Source organism: Peromyscus maniculatus, chromosome 5 (genome assembly GCF_049852395.1).
Source record: "Peromyscus maniculatus bairdii isolate BWxNUB_F1_BW_parent chromosome 5, HU_Pman_BW_mat_3.1, whole genome shotgun sequence".
Classification (NCBI taxonomy): Eukaryota; Metazoa; Chordata; class Mammalia; order Rodentia; family Cricetidae; genus Peromyscus; species Peromyscus maniculatus.
In genome coordinates, this window is record NC_134856.1 from 24,529,042 (window position 1) to 24,549,899 (window position 20,858).

Genomic DNA, 20,858 nt, shown 5'->3' on the forward strand with positions numbered 1-20,858 from the left:
TGGTCTCTTTTCTCCATAGTGTGATTCCCCGTTGGTCTGAGATACACTTAGTTACCCAACAAGAAGGTTGACTGACAATATCTAACCACACACACAACATTAAGGGATTCCATACCCCACAGCCTCAGTGGCTTTAACTTTAACAGGATGCCGCAACACCCAATGAACAAAGCCTTGACATAGATCTGATTCCTCACTTGCTCATAAGTATCAATGAATACTTCAAAAGCAGCCTGTTCCAATGACCAGAGCTCTCAGCAATCAGACAATTCAAGGAAGAGAGTAATGAGGTAAAACGCACAGAGAGGGAAGTAGAGTGGATGAGGAATGGTGGTCATGAATAAAAGACACAAATAATCATGGCAGTAAGAGAACATTTAGGGAAAAATGAAGCACCCCACACTTTGTTTAGTCCATGAGTAACCATCCATTTAAAGCCAAGGTGTAAATATGTGAAAGACACCACTTTCATTAAATGACCTGCAATATGTTGCACAGAAGGAAATGGCATGGGGAAAATACACTTGTACCATAGCAACTGAGCTGCATTGAAAGGAGACAGGCGTGGCAAGGAGAAACAGGAAGGAAAAATGGCTCTCGCATACTTCTGGCTTGGTGACTGATGTCATGAGTCTCAACGGCCACAGACAGTGCCGTGCTGGCACTTAGACCAGCATTAAAGAGAAAAGCAAGGATCTGAGTGCAGAATGCACTAAATCTTGGGTGCTGGGAGTCACTGCCACAAAACAGACCTGTTAAAATAATCTAATTGGTTCATTTTCTCTTCTTCAATTAAATCTCTAATTATTTCAGCAATGCAAAAACAATTATGCTGGTCTTAGATGACCTTTTATTGCTCTTCTCTCTGCCATTCTTGTACTTTTAATAATCAACCACAGAGAACATGGCCTTTGTAGTTAAGAATCTAGATGCCTTCATATTCTCACTCAACACCGTTGTACAAAGGGCTGGACTTGTCTGTGAAATGTGAATATGGAGAAGCACCTTTGGAGTCCATTACAGCCACAGGAAGAAAGCATATAAACTACTCAGCTTTTAGAAGACATCAGGAAGTGGTAGTAATCATTACACACAAACATTACAGGACCCAGATGGCCTGCCCAGGGAAGCAGTGACTGCGATGGGTAGATCCACCCAAGGTATTATTCCTAACAATAAAAAGCCAATCTTACACTATGTCACATGCTAGTTTATGTGGTTTACATGTACTAACTAAGTTGTTCTTCACAGGAACCTTCTGTGGTAGATACAAATACTCTTCTCATTTATTCCATGACATTCAGAGATACAGCACAGTTATTCCATGACCGTGTAGCTGGGTAACTAATAACTAAGATGGGATTCCAAAGCTAGCAAGTTAGCGACACATCCCTAACTCTTAGGTGAGCTACTAAGGTGAACTACTGAATTCCTGGCTCAAGTTTAGGTTTAGCCTGAGCTAAGCCCATTAGCAAATTGATCATCTTTATTTTTGCTATTGTGTCCTTAGTAAATGGTTGCCTAGAAAAATATCTCTTTCCTTGCATCACTAATTAATCACTGTTAGCAAACTCACATAGTTCAAAGACTACCTAGGAAAATTTTCACATATGCATCTCTAAAGCAGTCGTCAGTTATCTGGACATGGTTCATTGAGGGTCCTCTCTGTCCATCTCAGAGAGGCCAGAGCCTCTTGAGTGTCATCTATCACAGTACTAATGTCAAAAGGACTCATGTGGTGATGGTAACTTAACACAATTTACTAACAGTTTAACAATGTTTAAAAACTGATTATTTAAAATTCAAAACAAATATTTAATGTAATAATAGTAAAAGTCACAAGAGGATTTCTGGTTCTTTCCTATTTCAGAGTGGGATTGTAAGAAAGAGTAAAAACTGGCACTAACTGTCACACAATGGAAAGGGAGCTCTGGGATTTTATGTTTTCTGCAGCTTACTACTCTGTCAGTTACATTATGTGTTCCTTCTAAACCAAAGGAGGTATTGCTCATCGTTCAAGACCCAGATTCAATGCCAGTTCCTCTGAGATACTCTTCTGATGCCAGAGTTAATCACTGCTTCCTCAGCATGCCCACAGTCATTGGAGTGTGTCATTGCATGTTTATAATGTAGTGTGCCTAGCATGGTACAGTTCTGTCTGCCCCATCACTGGAAATTCCTAGTGAGCAGGAACTGGACAGTGAGGATGCAGTCTGATGGTTAAATGCAGAGCTTCAGAACTACACAAATTCAACTTGGACCATGGCTGCATGGTCTCCTATAACATCTTTGGAAAGTTCACCTTTGTGAAGCCAATAGTCTTTGCCTATTGAGTAAACACAATATAAGAGTGCAGTTCTGGTTCCTGAGTTCAAACACTGGATTCTTTATTATATCATCTATTCATGTCAAATTTTTCTTACCTGTAAAATAAGAATGATGATAGACAAACTCTTCATGTTTTGTGAAAATTAAAATAATGAATCTGTGCCAGCAAGATGGCTTAGTGGGTACAGGTAATTTATGTTAGTTGTCTTCTGACATGTGTACTGTGGCATGTGCATGGTACCCATACCAACAAATGTGCACATGCATACAAACAAATTAAAAAGGAAAAGAATGAATCTGTGAATTGTGAATAACAACAACAAAAACCCACATTCACTAAGATTCTATTCTTTATAATAGCATCTGTCCAATTTGGATGATGTATACCTGTTTGTATACAGCTAAGCTAAAGCTAAAGTAATTGACCGTGCCATCTCTTGTGGCTTGGCACAATGGATCTGTCATTTATGGAGGAACATATCATTTTACATGTGGCAGAGTATACTGTAATTATTAGCAGGAGGATGGCAGTTAATTTATTATGTAAACCTTGTCTAATGGAAAGATCTTCCATGCTCATGAATAGGAAGGATCAACACAGTAAAAATGGCAGTTTTACCAAAAGCAATCTACAGATTCAATGCCTCCATCAAAATCCCAACACAATTCTTCACAGACCTCAAAAGAACAATAATCAACTTCATATGGAAAAAAAAACCCAGGATATCCAAAACAATCCTGTACAACAAAGAAACTTCCAGAGGCATCATCATCCCTGACTTCAAACTCTACTGCAGAGCTATAGTAATAAAAACAGCTTAATAATGGCATAAAAACAAACATGGGGTTTAATGGAATCGAATCAAAGACCCTGACATTAACCCACACACCTGTGAACACCTGGTTTTTGACAAAGAAGCCAAAATTATACAATGGAAAAAAGAAAGCATCTTCCACAAATGGTGCTGGCATAACTGGATGTCTACATGTAGAAGAATGTAAATAGATCCATATCTATCTCCCTGCATAAAACTCAAGTCCAAGTGATTAAAGACCTCAACATAAATCCAGATACACTGAAACTGTTAGAAGGGAAAGTAGGAAGTAGCCTTGAATGCATTGGCACAGGAGACCACTTCCTAAATATAATACCAGTAGCACAGACACCGAGAGAAATAATAAATGGAACCTCCTGAAATTGAAAAGCTTCTGTAAGGCAAAGGACACTGTCAATAAGACAAAATGGCAGCCTACAGGATGGGAAAAGATCTTCACCAACCCCATATTTGACCAAGAGCTGATCTCCAAAATATAAAAAGAATCAAGAAACTAGACATCAAAATACCAAATGATCCAATTAAAAATAGGGTACAGATCTAAACAGAGAATTCTCAACAGAAGAATCTCAAATAGCCAAAACACACTCAAAGAATTGTTCAACACCCTTAGTCATCAGGGAAATGCAAATCAAAACAACTTTGACATACCATCTGACACCTGTCAGAATGGCTAAGATCAAAAACACTGATGACAACTTATGTTGGAGAGGATGTGGCGTAAGGGGAACACTCCTCCACTGTTGGTGGGAGTGCAAACTTGAGGGAACCAGTTGGGTGTGGGACAGAGGGGGAGAGTAAGGAAAGAGATATCTTGATGGGGGACATTTTGGGGTTAAGGAGAAACCTGGTGCCAGGGAAACTCCCAGGAATCCACAAGGATGACCCCAGTTAAGACTCCTAGCAATCGTGGAGAAGGTGCCCGAACTTGCCATATACTGTAATTAGATTGGTGACTACTCTAATTGTCATCAGAGAACCTTTATCCAGTAACTGATGGAAGCAGATGCAGAGATTCACAGCCAAGCACTGGGGCGAGTTTGGAAAGTCCTCCTGAAGAAAAGGAGGAAGGATTGTACAAGCCAGGGGTGGGGGTGAGGAGGGTGGGGTCGAGGTCATGAAGGAGGAACTCAGAGAGACAGCTGACCTGAGCTCATAGGAGCACATGGACTTCAGACTGACAGCGAGGGAGCCTGCATGGGACCAGCCTAGGCCCTCTACATGTGTGTGACAGTTGTGTAGCTTGGTCTGTTTGCAAGGTTTCTAGCAGTGAGATCAGGACCTGTCCCTGGTGCTTAGCTGGCTTTTGGGAACCTGTTCCCCATGCTGGATTACCTCACCCTGCTTTGATGTATGGGGAGGAGCTCAGTCCTGCCTCAATTGATGTGCCATACTTGCTCAAGGCCATGGAAGGCCTGCCCCTTTCTGAATGGAGATGGAGGAGGAGTGGATGGGGAGGAGGATACATGAGAGTTGTGGGGAGGGAACAGGAGGAGAGGAGGGATGGGAAACTGTGTTTAGTGTGTAAAATAAATGAAAAAAGTTAATAAAATAAAACTAAATTAAAAAAACAAGTCAGGAACGAAAGAGACCCAGGAGTAGGGCCTTGCTGTATCAACATACTCAAGCCACCAACTATTCTATACTACTTGGGTATTCCAGTGTCCTAGCCAATGGTCCTTCACTAGCTATCAATCCCCTGTGCTACTTTTTACCTCAGAACTACATCAGCATGTCACTTGGTTTCGTGTCTGTTCAAATGAGTAACCTATTTAGAGCCAATTAGTACTCATTATCTCATCATAAGAACCATATGACCGGCTGCTCCAACATCTACCATTCTATCACCCGCTTTGTGTGAAGTCACCTAGGTCTTCAGTTCAGTATGACAATTTCCAAATATACATCTATACTTTGGACATGTTCCTTTGGATTCTTAGAGGCTTCTTTGGAATTATATGTATAAGAAAGTTCCTCTTCCCCAAGTAAACTGCCTTCCTTCATATAGGCTCTTTCCAGCTGCTCAGGTTTTCTGTCTGCATAAGACTTGCCATTAACTGGGATTGCTTCATTTCTGAGCTAGCAGTGACTAGCACAGTGCACAGATATGTGGCCCACTCTTCTCGGAGAACTCATTCAGGTTCCATATCTTCACCCTATCATAACAAAAGCTTTCTGCTATGGGCATATCACTTTCTGTGTCTTGTTTCTGTCTAATTGGCTGCCATTGAAAACCCAACTTTGAGGTAAATTAGCTTCACCGACATGACTTTATAGTGCCAAACAAAGAACTCCAAGGTCACGTGAAAAAAAAAAAAATATATATATATATATATATATATATATATATATATATATATATATGCCATTCTCTTCTATGCATTTCCAAGAAGTGCTACTTATTAATTTAAATTATAATATACATTATCTACATAAGAAATAAAAATGTACTTTTTAAAATTTTATTTACTTTTATTTTTATGTATATGGGCATATTGTCTGTGTATAGATTTATACACTATGTTCATTTAGTGCCAATAAAGGACAGAAGATGGTAACTGATACTCTGGAACTGGAACTATAGGGGTTATTAGCTGCCACGTAGTTGCTTGGAACTGAATCCCAGGTCTTTTGCTAGAGCAGCAAGTGCATTTAACCCCTGAATCATCTCCCCACCTGCTACCTACTTTTCTTTAAACAGAGTCTCACTATGTAGCCTTGGCTGGCCAGGAACTCACTCTATAGACCAGTCTGGCTTCAAGCTCATAGAGATCTGCCTGTCTCTTCCTCCTGTGCTTAGGTTGAAGGCATATAACACCATGTCCAGAAATAAAAACAAAGTTTTAATGAGCAATTTATTGACTTGAGATAGTAGAGATAAGTGGCAATCAACATTTTAAGCATACTTGGGAACAAAATTAAACAGTTTCTAAACATGTCAGTTACACCTTTTCCGCTGTCGGTCTTCTCTATATTTCCGTAACAATTTCAGGAACATGTGCCCCAAATTTAAGAAATGTCCCTGTTAGCTTTGCTTAAAATTGATGTTGCTGAACCTATTATGTCCAAAAAGGAAGACTCTTCCAACCTTCTTGTTTGTTTCCCTCAGTTCTGTGGGCCTCCCTTCCTTCCTGAAGATAGCAGTTCTTATCATATTTCTTTGCAGTGATTTATGGTTCTATAATCTTGGTGGGGCCTCCAAACCTTTCTGTCTTCCCCTCACAGACACAGTTGATCATTCTATCCACCCACATGTGCTTACTGTGAAGGCTAAATGGAATTACATGAGATGTCTGAAAGTTTCTGACAGCACACATCTGGAGTGTTTGTTTCTTCTTCTTTTTCTTTTTTTTCCTTCTTCCTTCCTTCACTAGACTAAGCCTATCCTGAGGAATGGTGTAACAGCAAATATTAATTCAAGTTTTTGAATAGATGTGTCTTCATAGTGTTAGGAATAGATCTACAGAGCCTGTGTCCTACATTCCGAACACAATCTGAAAGCAGGGCCCAGTGGGACACACCTGTAACCCCAGTATCTGGCTGCAAGATTGAGGCCAGCCTGAGTGACCAAGCAAAACTCATTCTCAAAACAAAACAAAACAAAAGTAAACAGCTTCCCACCAACAAATTAAAAACAACCCTCCCCCAATCTGAACAACCGGAAACCCACATTTCTAAATTCCAGTGAAATTTTCAGTGTGCACGTTGTTGAACCAAAGATTTTATGATTAATTTTGATAGACTTATCTTCTCATTAAATTGAATTGTATCCAATGCCAATATCTAGGTTCTTATTTTAGAGGGTGAAGCCTTGAGTCACTGCTTAAACAAAAACAATCTTATTAAACTGTAAACAAAATCAACATTCTCTGGGATTTTTAATTAGTTCTTTCCTTGTGAAAAATAAAGAACTGCTGTACATGCGGGAAGACAAGGAAACAAATGTGGATTCAGACTCCAAGCTGTAAGAGTAAATTACTTCATTTAGCTGTAGTCACTCATTAGAAATGTGGTTAGCAGTGGACAGAGTGCTTTCTCTGAGCATGCCTATCTAGTTCTATCTAGATGTCTTTAGCCAATTAGCTTGCTCAATTGACTAAGCATCTCCTACCTCATTTACTTGAATAAAGATGGAACAGAGAAATTCCAGCAAGAGAAAATGATCTTCACAGAGATCACCGAGAAACAAGTACTCACGTAAAATAATGTATTCAAAGTAATAAATCACTTGTATAAATATTAAGTGTGACTATTTCTCCAGTGTATAAAGCAAAGACATTGAAATTTCCAAGTTATTTTAATATTTTGGAAAAGGGTAGTGAATCAAACATCAAAGTATTTGAATAGGAGAAAAGGGCTCCTCTTTTGTTCTACTTTTTTTTTTCTAGAATTTGTTCTTTATTTATTTTGTTCAAGTAACTATGTATCTCCTTAAATAGTAATAAATGTCTTATAAAATTATTTTTCCTCTTATTCATTATGACAATAAATAGTTAACAATATAATATTTAAAGCCAAAGAAGTTTTGGAATTAAAAACATTTCCAAGGCAGGAAATTAACAGAATAATACACTGAAACCTACAGGCAACAGTTTATTGATGATGTCCTTGATGAGACAGAGAAAGTTCCGTAAGAAATGGGAAAGTTAGGAATCTTCACATGCCATGAAGCTGACAGATTGTAACATACATCTTCTAAATCTCCAATTCCCTCTAGACTGACTGTCTTTGGTAAATGTGTGTTCTGTTATTAAGCATATTGTGGTATTTGATAACATAAAATTATCCACCTTAAGCAATTTTACTGTGTTTTCAGTAAGTATAAGGAAAAAGAGAATGGACATTACTTAAATTGGATTAAGGACATTATCATGAATGAATTTTAGTGATGTGATTCTCTTCCACTGATGTTTCAAAATCCAAAATAGAGACAACAGAGCTGCCACTGAACTTGACAGATTTGCTACTGGACTGGGCTTTTATACTAAATAGCACAGCTGGCTTTGATAAAAACCACTCATTTTAACTGAAATAAAAAGTAGATATCTGTTCATATAAACTCTCTCTTGCAAACTAGTCTCCGTCTCCCTTCAATCCCAGGGCTGTCTCCTTCAGATCCCTCTTTCTCCTGCACGTGATAAGAGAGGACTGTGTTCGTACTTTGAAATGTGGCACATTGCTCTAACCACTCTTCTCTCTTTGGAAAGCTTAAAAAAGGGGGTTTGTTTTCTTTCAAATTAGTTTCCACTGGAAGATAGACAGGTACTCCAGAAGCACCGGGTTCTCATCAGTGTGACAAAGATGTCTGCATCTCTTTTTGCATCTCAGCTTACTTTCACAAAACAACTTCTTTCTATGCCCCAAACCATGTCAAAATTCAAGCAAGGAAGTACAGCTTTATCAGTTTTGCCATGAATATTTCTTGCAGTTTTTCACAACTTTGCCTGTTTCTCAATACCTAGGAAATTCCAATCCAGAGCGCTGAGTTACCATACCCTTTTAGCAAGATGCAACAAAACAGGATGCTCAAAATACTAATTGTATACAATTATTTTCTCAGTAAGTTATACTTCAAAATGGGTTGAAGAAAGGGCACAATTTTGCTACATTATCAATGGAAGCATCTGTGCCAAAAATTAAGACTTCATATCACTAAGACTCAGTTCAATATATCTATATTTTTAAATCTGTCCCCCAAACTTCAGAATATATCTTTATTGACATATAAAATATATCTCATCTCTGGATGTCAATTTGAATATGTGCACATTTAAATCTAAAAAGCTTAGTTTAAAACAAAATGTAAGCTAGTGTGGCACCTAATGGATTCTATATGCAAACCAGATTTTTGTTTATTAATACAAATTGGAAAAAAATAATTCCTATGTTATGAGAAGAGTTTTTAATAGAACAATGTTTATAAAAGTAAGATGTAATAATGCACATAATACATCCATAATTTGCAAACTTCTGCACAAATTCCAATTCTACTAGTTGCTATAAATAAGGTAGGATTCCTTACCTAGGATGAATTCCAACTGTGGCTCATTGGGGATCTTCTGGATGCCTATAAATAGTAGGGATAAGTTTAGGTTTTAAAAGTATTTGTTATCAATATTATAACAACATATGTACTGTTTCACCTGAGAAGATATTTACATACATTTTTGGCAGAATGAATAAAGGTAGATAATCAGGCTGAACCATTATGAATTCTCAGATGAAGGCACAGTGTTTTTGTAAAGTCAATGGAAATAGAAATACTTCATGGCCATAGAGAAATCCCCAAAGGACAAATATAAAATAATGTTTGTCAACTGTGTCTATTTATTTCGGAAGTCTGCAGGTAAGTGGCAGTTTTACAAAGAACCACCTCATCACAGGACTCTCTTAAGTGGGTTTCATTCAAGCTCTCTGACTTGTAAATATGGAATCATTAACAATGGGCAGAGCCCCAGTGAGTTCTAGTAGGCAAGGACACAGAGCTGCTTATTTTGCTTATTTATTATTTCAACAAAATTGTGCTCAACACCTTTACTCCTTTTGTCTGTGATATTTCCAAAAGAAGACAGCATATGAAATGATAAAAGATGAAGTGGGAGTGGGGAAGAGAGTCTCATAATGAGGGAGGAAGATGATCAGGATGCAGGAATGCATTGTGGGAGGTGGATGTTGAAGATCATAGTCAACAGCAGTCCCTTGGGGGAGGTGGATGTTGAAGATCATAGTCAACAGCAGTCCCTTGTGGGAGGTGGATGTTGAAGATCATAGTCAACAGAGTCCCTTGTGAGAGGTGGATGCTGAAGATCATAGTCAACAAAGTCCCTTGTGAGAGGTGGGTGCTGAAGACCAGACATAGTCTATATTAGAGTCCTAAACAAGTGTGGCCAAGGGTGTGAATTTCATTTGTTACAACTCATAAGTAGTCAAAGAAACCAAAGTAAAACATATAGAAAATTATATCACTTGGCAATAAATGTAAAGCTCCTGCCCTTGTTAGTGTATTCTGCAGAGACTATTTAAATTCACTGGCATTTGGTCAATAACCTATTTTTAAAAACACCCTTTTGAATAAAATACAATGCCTTTTTATTCACAGTTAGCAATTTCTTTTTTTAGCACAATAATCATTTATTTTTTCTCCTGCTGACATTTAAAATGCTTCAATTAATAATGTTAGACTGCCTAATAGATGTTAGAATCATTAGGTATGTTATTGTAAAATAATCCAGTTTTGTTTATGTTTATGTTTTGGATACTAATAATTAACTCCTCTCTAAGCTTTGGCAACCAAATTTATTGGCAATGCATCCAACCAATATCATTTTCTAAAGATGATTTTTAAGATATAAATTTAATGAGGCTAGGCATATATTTGCTAGTGCTAAAAAATATTTTTGAGTAAAACGACCATTCTGAAAGAAAAGGATGCAGGAAGGAAACTAAAGAACAAATTGAAAACCTAGAATTTTAAGCATGAGAGAAAACATAGTATTCTTTTAAATTTCTTAATTACATGAGTAGCACAAAAATTGATTCCAATGGTCAGATTTAAATCTTGGACAAATTAGGTGTTCTCTGTTACGTGAATTAATGTTGTCTGGGAGAGTAGCAAGGCAAACATTGTGTGATATTTTTCACTAATGTGTTCACCTTACATACTGTTTGGTCTTAACAATGTTTAACTTCCAAAATATTGATTCTCTATAGGAATAAATAAATACCAAGTAGAAGCTGTTCTTAAATATGATCAGCATCTGGAAAGGGTCCATAAAATGTATTTATCAGTGTTTTAATACATATTTGAAAACTTGATCATTTGATGCTGGTTCACGTTGACCTATCTATCAACTGTGTGATCCAAGATAAAAGATGAGAAGAATGTTGTCATGCACTCACTCACAGCTCAAAGCACAGAGAGAAATGGGGAAACAACTGGGTAATCTCATGCAGTTTGGTGAAATCCAGTTTTCTGTGAATACACAGCGATATTTGTCTGGGTAACCCAGTTTGGCTTCTTCAGAGACCTACAGGAGTTAGGACACATATACTTACTTGTGAACTGAATGTCCTCAGGATCATTAGCCTGAGCTGTAGGAAGAAAATGCTGGCCTTCTTCTGACGTTCCTTCCTCTTTGATTTCCATGATCCACCTCACAACTGACTTACTTTCCACGGTGTCTTGTCCAAATGGTACCAGATAATGGGCTCTGGTTTAACGCCGATGTATCTTCACACTAATGATCTAATATCTCACCGTGAAATTCTGCACATAGAAAATATCAAGATTCAACATTGCAGCCATTTTAGAGCTCAATTCCAAGCTAAGAATTAATATAAAAACTACAACTACTTACAGATTACCTTTCCTCCATGCCAAGCCCTTTTACACTTCCAGGATCAAGCCAAACAGTACACTGGAGGCTCTAGGCTAAGGTAATGTTTTCACGATAATCATTGCAGTCATAGGAGGAATTTCTGAGTCCAGAAAGTTATAGTCATCCCCTCAGTTTAACTCTCTGAGCTAGAACACAGCTGAGGGCATCCTGTCAAGGAAGTTGCCCACTTTGCCACTGTGACCGTCACTGTGACTCTTTCCACTGGAATTTCCCTCTGTGTCCCCTATGTCCCTCTCTGCCACCATCAGAACATTAGTCATGAGCACAGAACCATAATTTGGCATGCTCTTTTCTTCCAAAATGGGCTCATAGGTTGAAAAGGGGAGTTTCTGGTCTCTTTATTTTCTAGTCTCCTACCGTCTCTATGATAGTGGTTTAATTATTTAATGATTGGGGTATGGTGTGAGAAGAATGAAAACAATTCTCAAAAGCTGCAGCTCAAAGGAAAATGAAAGCAACGGAAAACTGATGGCAATCAACACTAAAAAAGGGCCCCCCCCCAGATTTAATACCCTGCTGTAGATAGCTTTAAATAGTTACAAAACCATGTTGATATACATGATGAAGAAAGATTAAATTAAAATGTGCAAAAATCTTTAAATGTCTGCACAGTGCTGTTTAATGAGACAGCAGCCGACAAGTTTGGTTTGGAATACTGATGTGACCTCAAAACCCACAATCAACAGTCCTGCATTCTGTTGTTCTTACAAAGTGGCTTCATGTAAGATTCAGCTTCAGTTCCTAGGAGTCATCGGGCAAAACTTACATGCAGAAAACAACCTGAATCTTGAGAAAATATTGCGAAATAGCTGCAGATAAATGCATATTGGTTCTTAATAATAAAAGCAGGAGACTATCCTCTAAGATAAAGGACTGTTTGCCATCAATTAGACCATAACTATCAATTTCAAAATTATTTTTTGAATTAAGACAATTCTTTCTAATTTCTTTTCTGTCTCTTACATTAATAATTCTTTTCTGATAAACACACACATTACATAGTGTCCCTAAGACCTGAAGATTCTGTGGCTCTTGGGTTATAAGAATCTTGTCAACCTCATTATACTATTTTAATTAAATACTCAACCCTAATCCTGATCAGTCATTTAAAAACTTTGAAAGACCCACAAAGGATGATGGAAATCCTTGATAAAATAGCCACTCAGCACAGTGAATGTGAATAATTGATAAAACAAATGCTAAGGCAGGTCCACGTGTGCACGTGTGTGATGTGGAGAGAAGGCCCAGAGTGAAGTAAGGCACTCTGAGCTCTTGTGGCCATGGTCCCATTTGAGCGTATCATCCACTCAGATAACACACACAGCAAGTGCAAAGGGTTCACAAAGGGAAAGTGAGTGCCACTGCTGAGCATGAGGTTCTATTTTTACACCTCTTTTGTTACACTAAAAATAATTACGATTTGATACGTGCTATCAAGATATATGCCTGGGAACATAGCAGCAGCAAAGCTCCAGAAAAACCACTGAATTTCCAGGTGGTAAGTACAGTGTTTATCTACTGCTGTGCTCGGCTTCCTTTTTTGGGTCTGTTGGAAGTTTTCTGGTTTGCTGGTCATCTACACTGTGGTTTCTGCATATTACGCATATATTTAAAGGTCTGTTTTTAAGTAGAGTGACTATTCAGTTCAGGTCTTCCTCCTTTGGGTCCACTCAGAGCAATGAATAAAATGCAGAGTACCACAACAGCTGGAAAGTGCTGTTGGTTCTCTCCTGCTTCTTCAGAGGAGGATGAATGATCAGTAGCTATATTTCAAGTTACATTTAATTGAACAGTATTTCTCATAAACCATGTGATAAGCATGGTTAAATATTTTACATAACACACTAAAATGAAAACTCTGACATGTAAGTCATGTAAGACATACATGTCTTACATGACACACTAAAATGAAAACTCTGACATGTAAGTCTTTTCATGTAAGTCATGAAAAGACATCATGGTTACTTAGGAAGAGACTGGCCACACATAGAGTAACACAGAGACATTCCACAGTGGAGGGGCAATATGAGATGTCTTCAACATTGCAGTGTGGTGCTGGTCATTCATTATTGGCAGCCAGATCAAATAGCATCTTCTGGTCAAGACAGAATGCTGAAGGTAAACAGTGGGCACAGACATGATAACAAGAATGATGTACTTAGCCATTGTGGTGTGTTTCAGATAACATCCTTCTATCACACTGTCCTATATTAACATAGCCTTGTCATGTTTGAGAAATGTTTCAAGAAAGGTTACATTAAAAATTTTTAAGAAAGACTGAAATTGTAATAAAAATTACCAAAAGATAAAAGAGAGAATAGAAGAAGCAGGTCTTACAGTGATTACATTCAAAATTTATGGTAAGGGCACACATGTTGTGATTAAATGATAGAATACAGGGACTGAGCCCTGTTAGTTATTCTAGGACAGGAAAGGGCAAGACAACTGAGGTTGACAAGGTGAGGTGTGCTCACTTCCTCTTCACTTTCTGTGATGTAAGTACCCGCTTCAGTGCTCTGCTCTCTATAGAGCTGTAATTGGAGTACAAGAGAGGAGTGTGAGACCAGATTCAAGGGTAGGGAATTTCACTCCACTCAAGAACTTGTAAGTCCCAAAGGGAGGAGAGGCTCATGACTGGATAAACACTTTGATGTCCTGCCTCTTATCCTAAATTTAGGGCAGCCACCCCCAGGTGCATTCCTTTGCCATTCTCTACTCACACAGAGTTCATGAAATATGTCCTAGAGCTCAACATGAAGACATAGTTCATTTTTTATTCTCTATTTTTAAGAAATGAGAATGCCTCCAAACAAAAAGTACAGACACTCAGTGACTAGCTAATAGGAAAGCCCACACAGAAGACCAGATAGAAAGAGAAGAACTAAACCATGGCACATTGACTGTATATTTGAACTGTAGAAAGTTCACCAAGGGTCAAAGTCAAGATTATCCCAGAAGTCTGAACAATGGTAATGATGAGGAAATCAGCTTATTTGTAGGTGATTTTAGTAGTGCATAACAATAAAATGAGAATTTTTGCCATCATAGAAATATCTGCTTTGAAAAGGGAGCCATGATTTTCAAAGGAAATTGTTAAACAGTCTTATTGGTCTTAGTGACAGAATTTGGTGTGATATTAGAGTAGCAAATGTGAAAAATAGAAATGTTATCGATACCTAGGATACTTAAAACCAATAAACTTTCTGGAGAATAAACAAGACAACATTTCAGTCATGGAGATGAATTTTGATATTTAAGCATGTTGCTCCACTTAGAACATACTTGAATACACATGAGCATAGATGTGTGTGTGTCTGTGTGTCTGTGTGTCTGTGTGTGTGTGTGTGTGTGTGTGTGAGAGAGAGAGAGAGAGAGAGAGAGAGAGAGAGAGAGAGAGAGAGAGAGAGATGAGTTGAGATAGAATAATATGTGTATATTTGGAAACACTGTCTAATGGCTAAGTCAATACAATGTGTAAGTTCACTGACAAATGAAAAGAAAGGTTTGGAGAATCAAACATAAGATATTTAGGGAGATAAGTAGAAATTCTTGACAAAAAAGCTTAAGAAGTAGTGAGGAAAGCTAGAGACAGGAATAAAGAAGCAGCCAATGGAATGCTGTTATTGCTCCATGAACTGTTCTTTCTCAAGTAGCAGGGCCACATGTAAGCATAACTGATTGATAAAGGGATGCAGGAAATAGTAAAGGGAAATATAAGAAATACAGTCTGCTATAAGGAGGGGAACTGGCATGAACTGAAAATGAGGCAGTGGTCTCACAGGAAAATGTTAAGTACTTGAGGATGCTCCCCACAATGACCTCAGTTCCTATAGAAAAAAAAGACATATTCATATTAAATATAGGGAAATCAAATCTCAATCCACTTTGAAAAACTCAGACCGTATAGGTAAGGATTAATAAATCCAAAGTCTTGGTTGTTTTTTTTTATTTCAACTTGACACAAACTTAGACACATCTTGTAAGAAGAAATCGTAATTGAGAAAATGCCTCCATAAGATTGACCTGTTGGCAAGTCTGTGGGACAATGTCTCGGTTAATGATTGATGGCAGAGGGCCAAGCATACCCGGCTGGTGCCACCACGGTGCTTGTGGTCCTGAGCAAGCTGTGAGAGACAAAGACAATAAACAGCGCTCTTTTATGGCCTTTGCTTTAGTTTTTCCTCCAGGTTCCTGCTTTGAGTTCTTGCCTTGACATTGCTTCATGATGGGCTGTGATCAGGACACACAAGCTGAAGTAAACCCTTTTTCCCTCAAGTTGCCTTTGGTCATGGTGTTTAATCACAGCAATAGAAACTTAAGGCATTTGTAAACATTAAAATAAAGATTATCTGTGAGCAAATAATACTATAACAATGAGAAAACAAAAAAACATACCTAGAAAGTAGACACAGAACTTTCGAGCTTCCATTTGCAAAGAACTAAAGTTAAACAGCCCCACCCAACAGTCAAGGAAAAGCCAACAATGTATACAAGTGAAACGTTCAACTGATGAATTAGGGAAAAGTCTCAAGACCATCAATTGACCTGAATCTAGGAAAAAATAAAACAAACAAAAAACACAGCGGCCTCCAAGGGACCAAGAACAAGAAGAATGGTAGGCCACAAGCTTGTAGTAAGAACTCGGCCATAATGTTTGATTAACTACTAATAGCTCAGAGGGAACAGCAGGGTAGAGAATACTCCTGAGATCCATAAGTCAAGGGGTTGTCTGTACTCATCAATAGGTCCTTTGTCTTAGCCAACACTCGGGTGCTTATGAAGGCAAAGCTCAGTGGGTGTCTAGATGGCACCTCTTTGTGACATATGCTTGTGGGGAAGGCATCACTGCAGGAAAGCACCTAGCATTAGTCTAGCCACACCCCTACAATGCAGAAATGACAGATCCTGTTTCCATGAAGGCACAACCCTAGACCCATTGCAGTTAAAGAGTGGGAAGAAGAAAAGAGTGGGGATCTCTGAGACAGGACCACCAATGACTTTCAAATCTTTATTACTGTGGCCTCAGGTCAAGGAGTTTACTATCTGAGCTCTAGACTCTAAGAAATCAGCAGAGAGCAGCCCTGCCTGACTCATGCCCCACTTCAAGAAAAACAGAGTGCAAATATAGCAAGCTGCCTACATTCCGCTTGTGAACATTGTGAGCATGTCACAGTTCACATGTGAACAGGGAACATTTCCCCCCTCCCCGCAAAAAAGCCTAAAGTTGAGAGCAGAGAGCAGTCTCCAGCCACTCAGGCCTACTCCGACTGTGTAGGATGTCTGGTTCGCTGTGCACTGAAGGTTGCCATAGGAACAATACTGAAGCCTGCTGAATTACTCACTAGATTGATTCCAGTTCCCCAACACACACATTAAAGGCTTAAAAGTAAAACTGGGATGTCCAGCTCCAGCCATGAACCCTCTTCAGCTCAAGGTCTGCTGTTCTACACAGCACACAGATGAGGATGAAGAGGAAAGCGAGTAAGGAAAAGGGGGAGGAGAAGGAATGTGAGCAGGAGGGGAACCAGAAGGGAGGAGCATGGAGGGAAACGGAAATGGGGGGAGGAGTAAACAAGAGAACTCTTCTAGAGAAAATGTAAGAGCATAATTAAAGAAGCTACACCCAGGCAGTGGACAGATACTGAAACTATCAAAGATAGAATTGGAAAAAGAGTGTTCTGAAAGCTATAGCAGAAAATTCTACACAGCCAACCAGATGAGGAATGATGCCAAATATGGAAATAGCAAAACGAATAAAATAAATATTGAAAAATGCAAAATAGAGTGAGTAACACAATGAAGACTGTCTGTAGATTTGTCACAACCTAGAAACTACCAAATCAGACAGTAGGTTGATAGAATGTCCCCAAATAGACACAAAGAGCACAGAAGAGGCCAGTGACAGCACATTGGTGACACCAAGCATGGGCACTCTGCCTCTCAGAAGAGGAAACAGCAAATATTTGAGGTGATTCTGAAGAAGATGCCTCCAAACCCGCTGAAAGATATTGAAACTCTTATCTAAAGGTGCTCAGAAAACATCAGGCCAGGGACTAGCCCACCCCCTTACAGCATTAAACCCCAGGCATCTCTCTCTCTCTCTCTCTCTCTCTCTCTCTCTCTCTCTCTCTCTCTCTCTCTCTCTCTCTCTCTCACACACACACACACACACACACACACACACACACACAACAGCATCAGTCCTACTCACAGTGCTGTAACCCATCACAGGGAAAAACCCTGTTATCTTTTGCAGTCCAAGCAAAAGATAACAAGTTGAGAAACACCATGGCTTCGATGGCTTCGTGTTAAGAGAGCAGACTGACATCTCCACTGTTCTGAAATAAGAAAACCCGTCAGCCCAGCATTCTACACTAGCAAAACTAACTGCTGAGCACGGAAGAGCACTAAAGGCTCTTCATCTGGAATCAAGGAGTGACAACCTCATCACCAGCACTTCACAAACGGGTGAGAGAAGTTCTTCAAGCACAGCGGAGATGCGAAGGTCTGTGAAATAAAGAACCGCTCTGGAGACAGCACAAGGAAAATAAAAGGTAACTCCAATTTCTCTTGCTTTTAATAAGAACAAGAGACAATCGCCTAAGGCAGAAGTGGGTACTTTCTGCTCAGACAGTAAGTTTACAAGGCCCTAGGTTTGTCCTCTGGCACTGAAAAAAAGAAAAAAGTAGAGAGAAACAAATAATTTGTGGGCCATGTTTTTGTTGTTGTTATTGTTACAAATACTCAGTTTAGATGTTGCTATGTAAAAATTAGCCATTGATAAACTTCCTCAGACAAAAGTCACTATATTCTAGATTTGACCTGTAATCTAGAATCAGAAACCACCAGTTTACAGCAAAATTAATAAGAGAATATTCTGTGTTTATAGCATCTAAAAGGATAAGATACATTTACACACACACACACACACACACACACACGCACACACATATATATATGTATATATATGAGCAACACTAAAAACAATGAGAAGAAGCAATGAGGAATACACTGTATTGCTTATATATTAAAGGCACATTATATGATTGTTCTTCTAACACATTAGGAGATAGACATTGAAGAATTACACTGGATATGGCAATCATCAATGATAATCATTAATGGCATTTAAACACGTATGATAAACTAATAATGGGGATAGAATAGAATAAAAATATAAAATTGCCAGGAGTCATGTAACTTCTTTAGGGTACAAGGCCTGAGAAGAGCATGAACAAATTCTTGTAGCAAGGCCCTGGAGAATCAGACCCATTTTGGCAAGGCTAATGGATGACAGTTCACTGCATAATTCTGGGCGTGACCCCAGGAGCGTATGTGCTACCTGCTGTCTGTGCTTTCTTTATACAAATCATATTGCTGGCTGCCTCTAGTTTCATTTTCCCAGAGCTACAGATAAAATAGCTATTACAAAAGGAAAACTTCCCCCTGATGACTCTCCTTTGGGTGAACCAGAGGGGATGTAGTTAAAAATGTACAGTGGATCTGATTCAGCTCCTAAACCTTTGATGTTTCGAGTGTGTCTATGAATTCAGGCTTCTTAAGAACAGGATACTGCCTTTCCAACCCACCCTATGACTAGCCTGAAAGAGTCATAGTAGCTCATGACATTACAAATTTGCATAACTGTTCTGGAGATGATTATTTTAAGAGAAATGCAAATAAATAGATGATATCAGGAGTTAATGGAAACAGTCTAGGGGCAGTGATTGAAGCAGAATCAAAGAAACCCATAGAGCCCTCATTTCTAATAGCTGTGCCAATACTGTAGGAAGTTGAGAGGAAGGGGACATGAGAACCAGGGATAAGCAGAGCTAACTATGAAGAGTAAGCTTTTAAGTTACGTAGTTTATAGGATGATAGGGAAAAGACTCTGGACTTTCCCCTGTAGGAGACAATAGCAGTACAGAATGAAGAATGCATTGATTCAGCCTTGGCTGGTGAGTTGATTGTGAGAACGTAGATTTTACCAGAAGTAAATATTAACCACTGGAGACAAAACTATCTCTCAGTGGCCATGACACTGTAACCACAAATGCTGTCAACTGGACACACTGTTCTACCTGTAGGTGTGCCTAGTTGGAAAACTTCCTTTGTCTCTTGCAACACTGCATATGCTCCTGACATTAGAGCTGTGGATCAAGTAGGTAATAGTTACCCGTGGGAAAGGAAGGGACGGAAGAAGAACGGGGTGAAGGAACAAACTGGCAGTTACTGTTACCATTATTAGAAACTTAAGGAAGCAAACTTGATTGTAAAACTGTTCATGCAAATTATTGAAATAGTATGAACAAAAAGGGCCTAGGCTACCTGGGGCCACTTGGTGGAAACAGGTGGTCATAGTTTCTTTGCTGAATCGACTTCACACATCTGTCGCAGGTAGTTGAACCCATGGGGAGCAAGGCTCCCTGCATAAAAATGCATGTGCAATTTTTAAAAAAGAGCAGAACTAGAATATATGGAATCCAGTGACCACAATGATTTTAATTCAAACATAAGTAATTATATTACACGCACACCAATTTTCAGAACTAAGATTATGCAGAATAGAAAATGCAAACTATATTATTTCACAACTACATTCAAGTATTTTCTTTACTTTCGTTACATTTCAATCTGCTAGCATAGAGATGGAAGAAGCAAAGGGAGGAGAAAACATGTGCACTACAGACACTTGTCTGAAGAAGGCTAGAGCAGCTTCCCAAATGCTTAATGAAATTGATTTTGCTTCTACTAATATTAGCAGGGTCATTGTTAAATTATAAAATGTTAATCACCAAAAGGCATAATAACCCTGAATGAGTCCTATATGAATAATCCTATACACATCTAACAATAGATCCAGAAAAAGAAGTAGATCAACTCACTGTTCCCCCTGGAGACATCGATGTTCCTTCAGTATATATCCAGACAAACCTTCCTGAGAAGCTCACCTAATGACCATCTAGACACCTGCCTATCTGACAACACAATTCCCATTTTCTTTTCCAAAGTGAACCCAGAGAATCCACTAATAGAGATTGTTTGGGGTCACAAAATAAACCCTAACAAGTTTAAAAGAAATGAAGTAATTTTTTAAAATTTTTTAAAATTTTTAAAATTTTTTAAAATTTTTAAAATGTATTTTTTATACATTTTTGGCCACAATAAAACTATACTGGAAATTACCCAGTAAAAGATATTTAGAAAATTCTTCAAGTGGATAGAAGTTAAATAATATATTTCCACATAACTCATTAATCAAAAATGAAGTTATAAAGATATATTTTATGTGTTT

General features: G+C 38.4%; 1 protein-coding gene across 4 annotated transcripts in view; it reads right to left on the bottom strand.

The window, feature by feature from the left end:
* The window catches only part of Inpp4b (inositol polyphosphate-4-phosphatase type II B), a 742,657-nt gene that overhangs the window by 339,299 nt on the left and 382,500 nt on the right, over positions 1 to 20,858 (bottom strand). For all 4 annotated transcript variants that reach the window (XM_016006370.3, XM_016006364.3, XM_076571928.1 and 1 more), the window contains 2 exons: positions 11,220 to 11,430; positions 9,187 to 9,231 (listed from right to left, as the gene is read on the bottom strand). In XM_016006370.3, coding sequence (XP_015861856.1) covers positions 9,187 to 9,231; positions 11,220 to 11,310 — 136 coding nt within the window. In that variant the 5' untranslated portion in view covers positions 11,311 to 11,430. The remainder of the gene's footprint in view (positions 1 to 9,186; positions 9,232 to 11,219; positions 11,431 to 20,858) is intronic.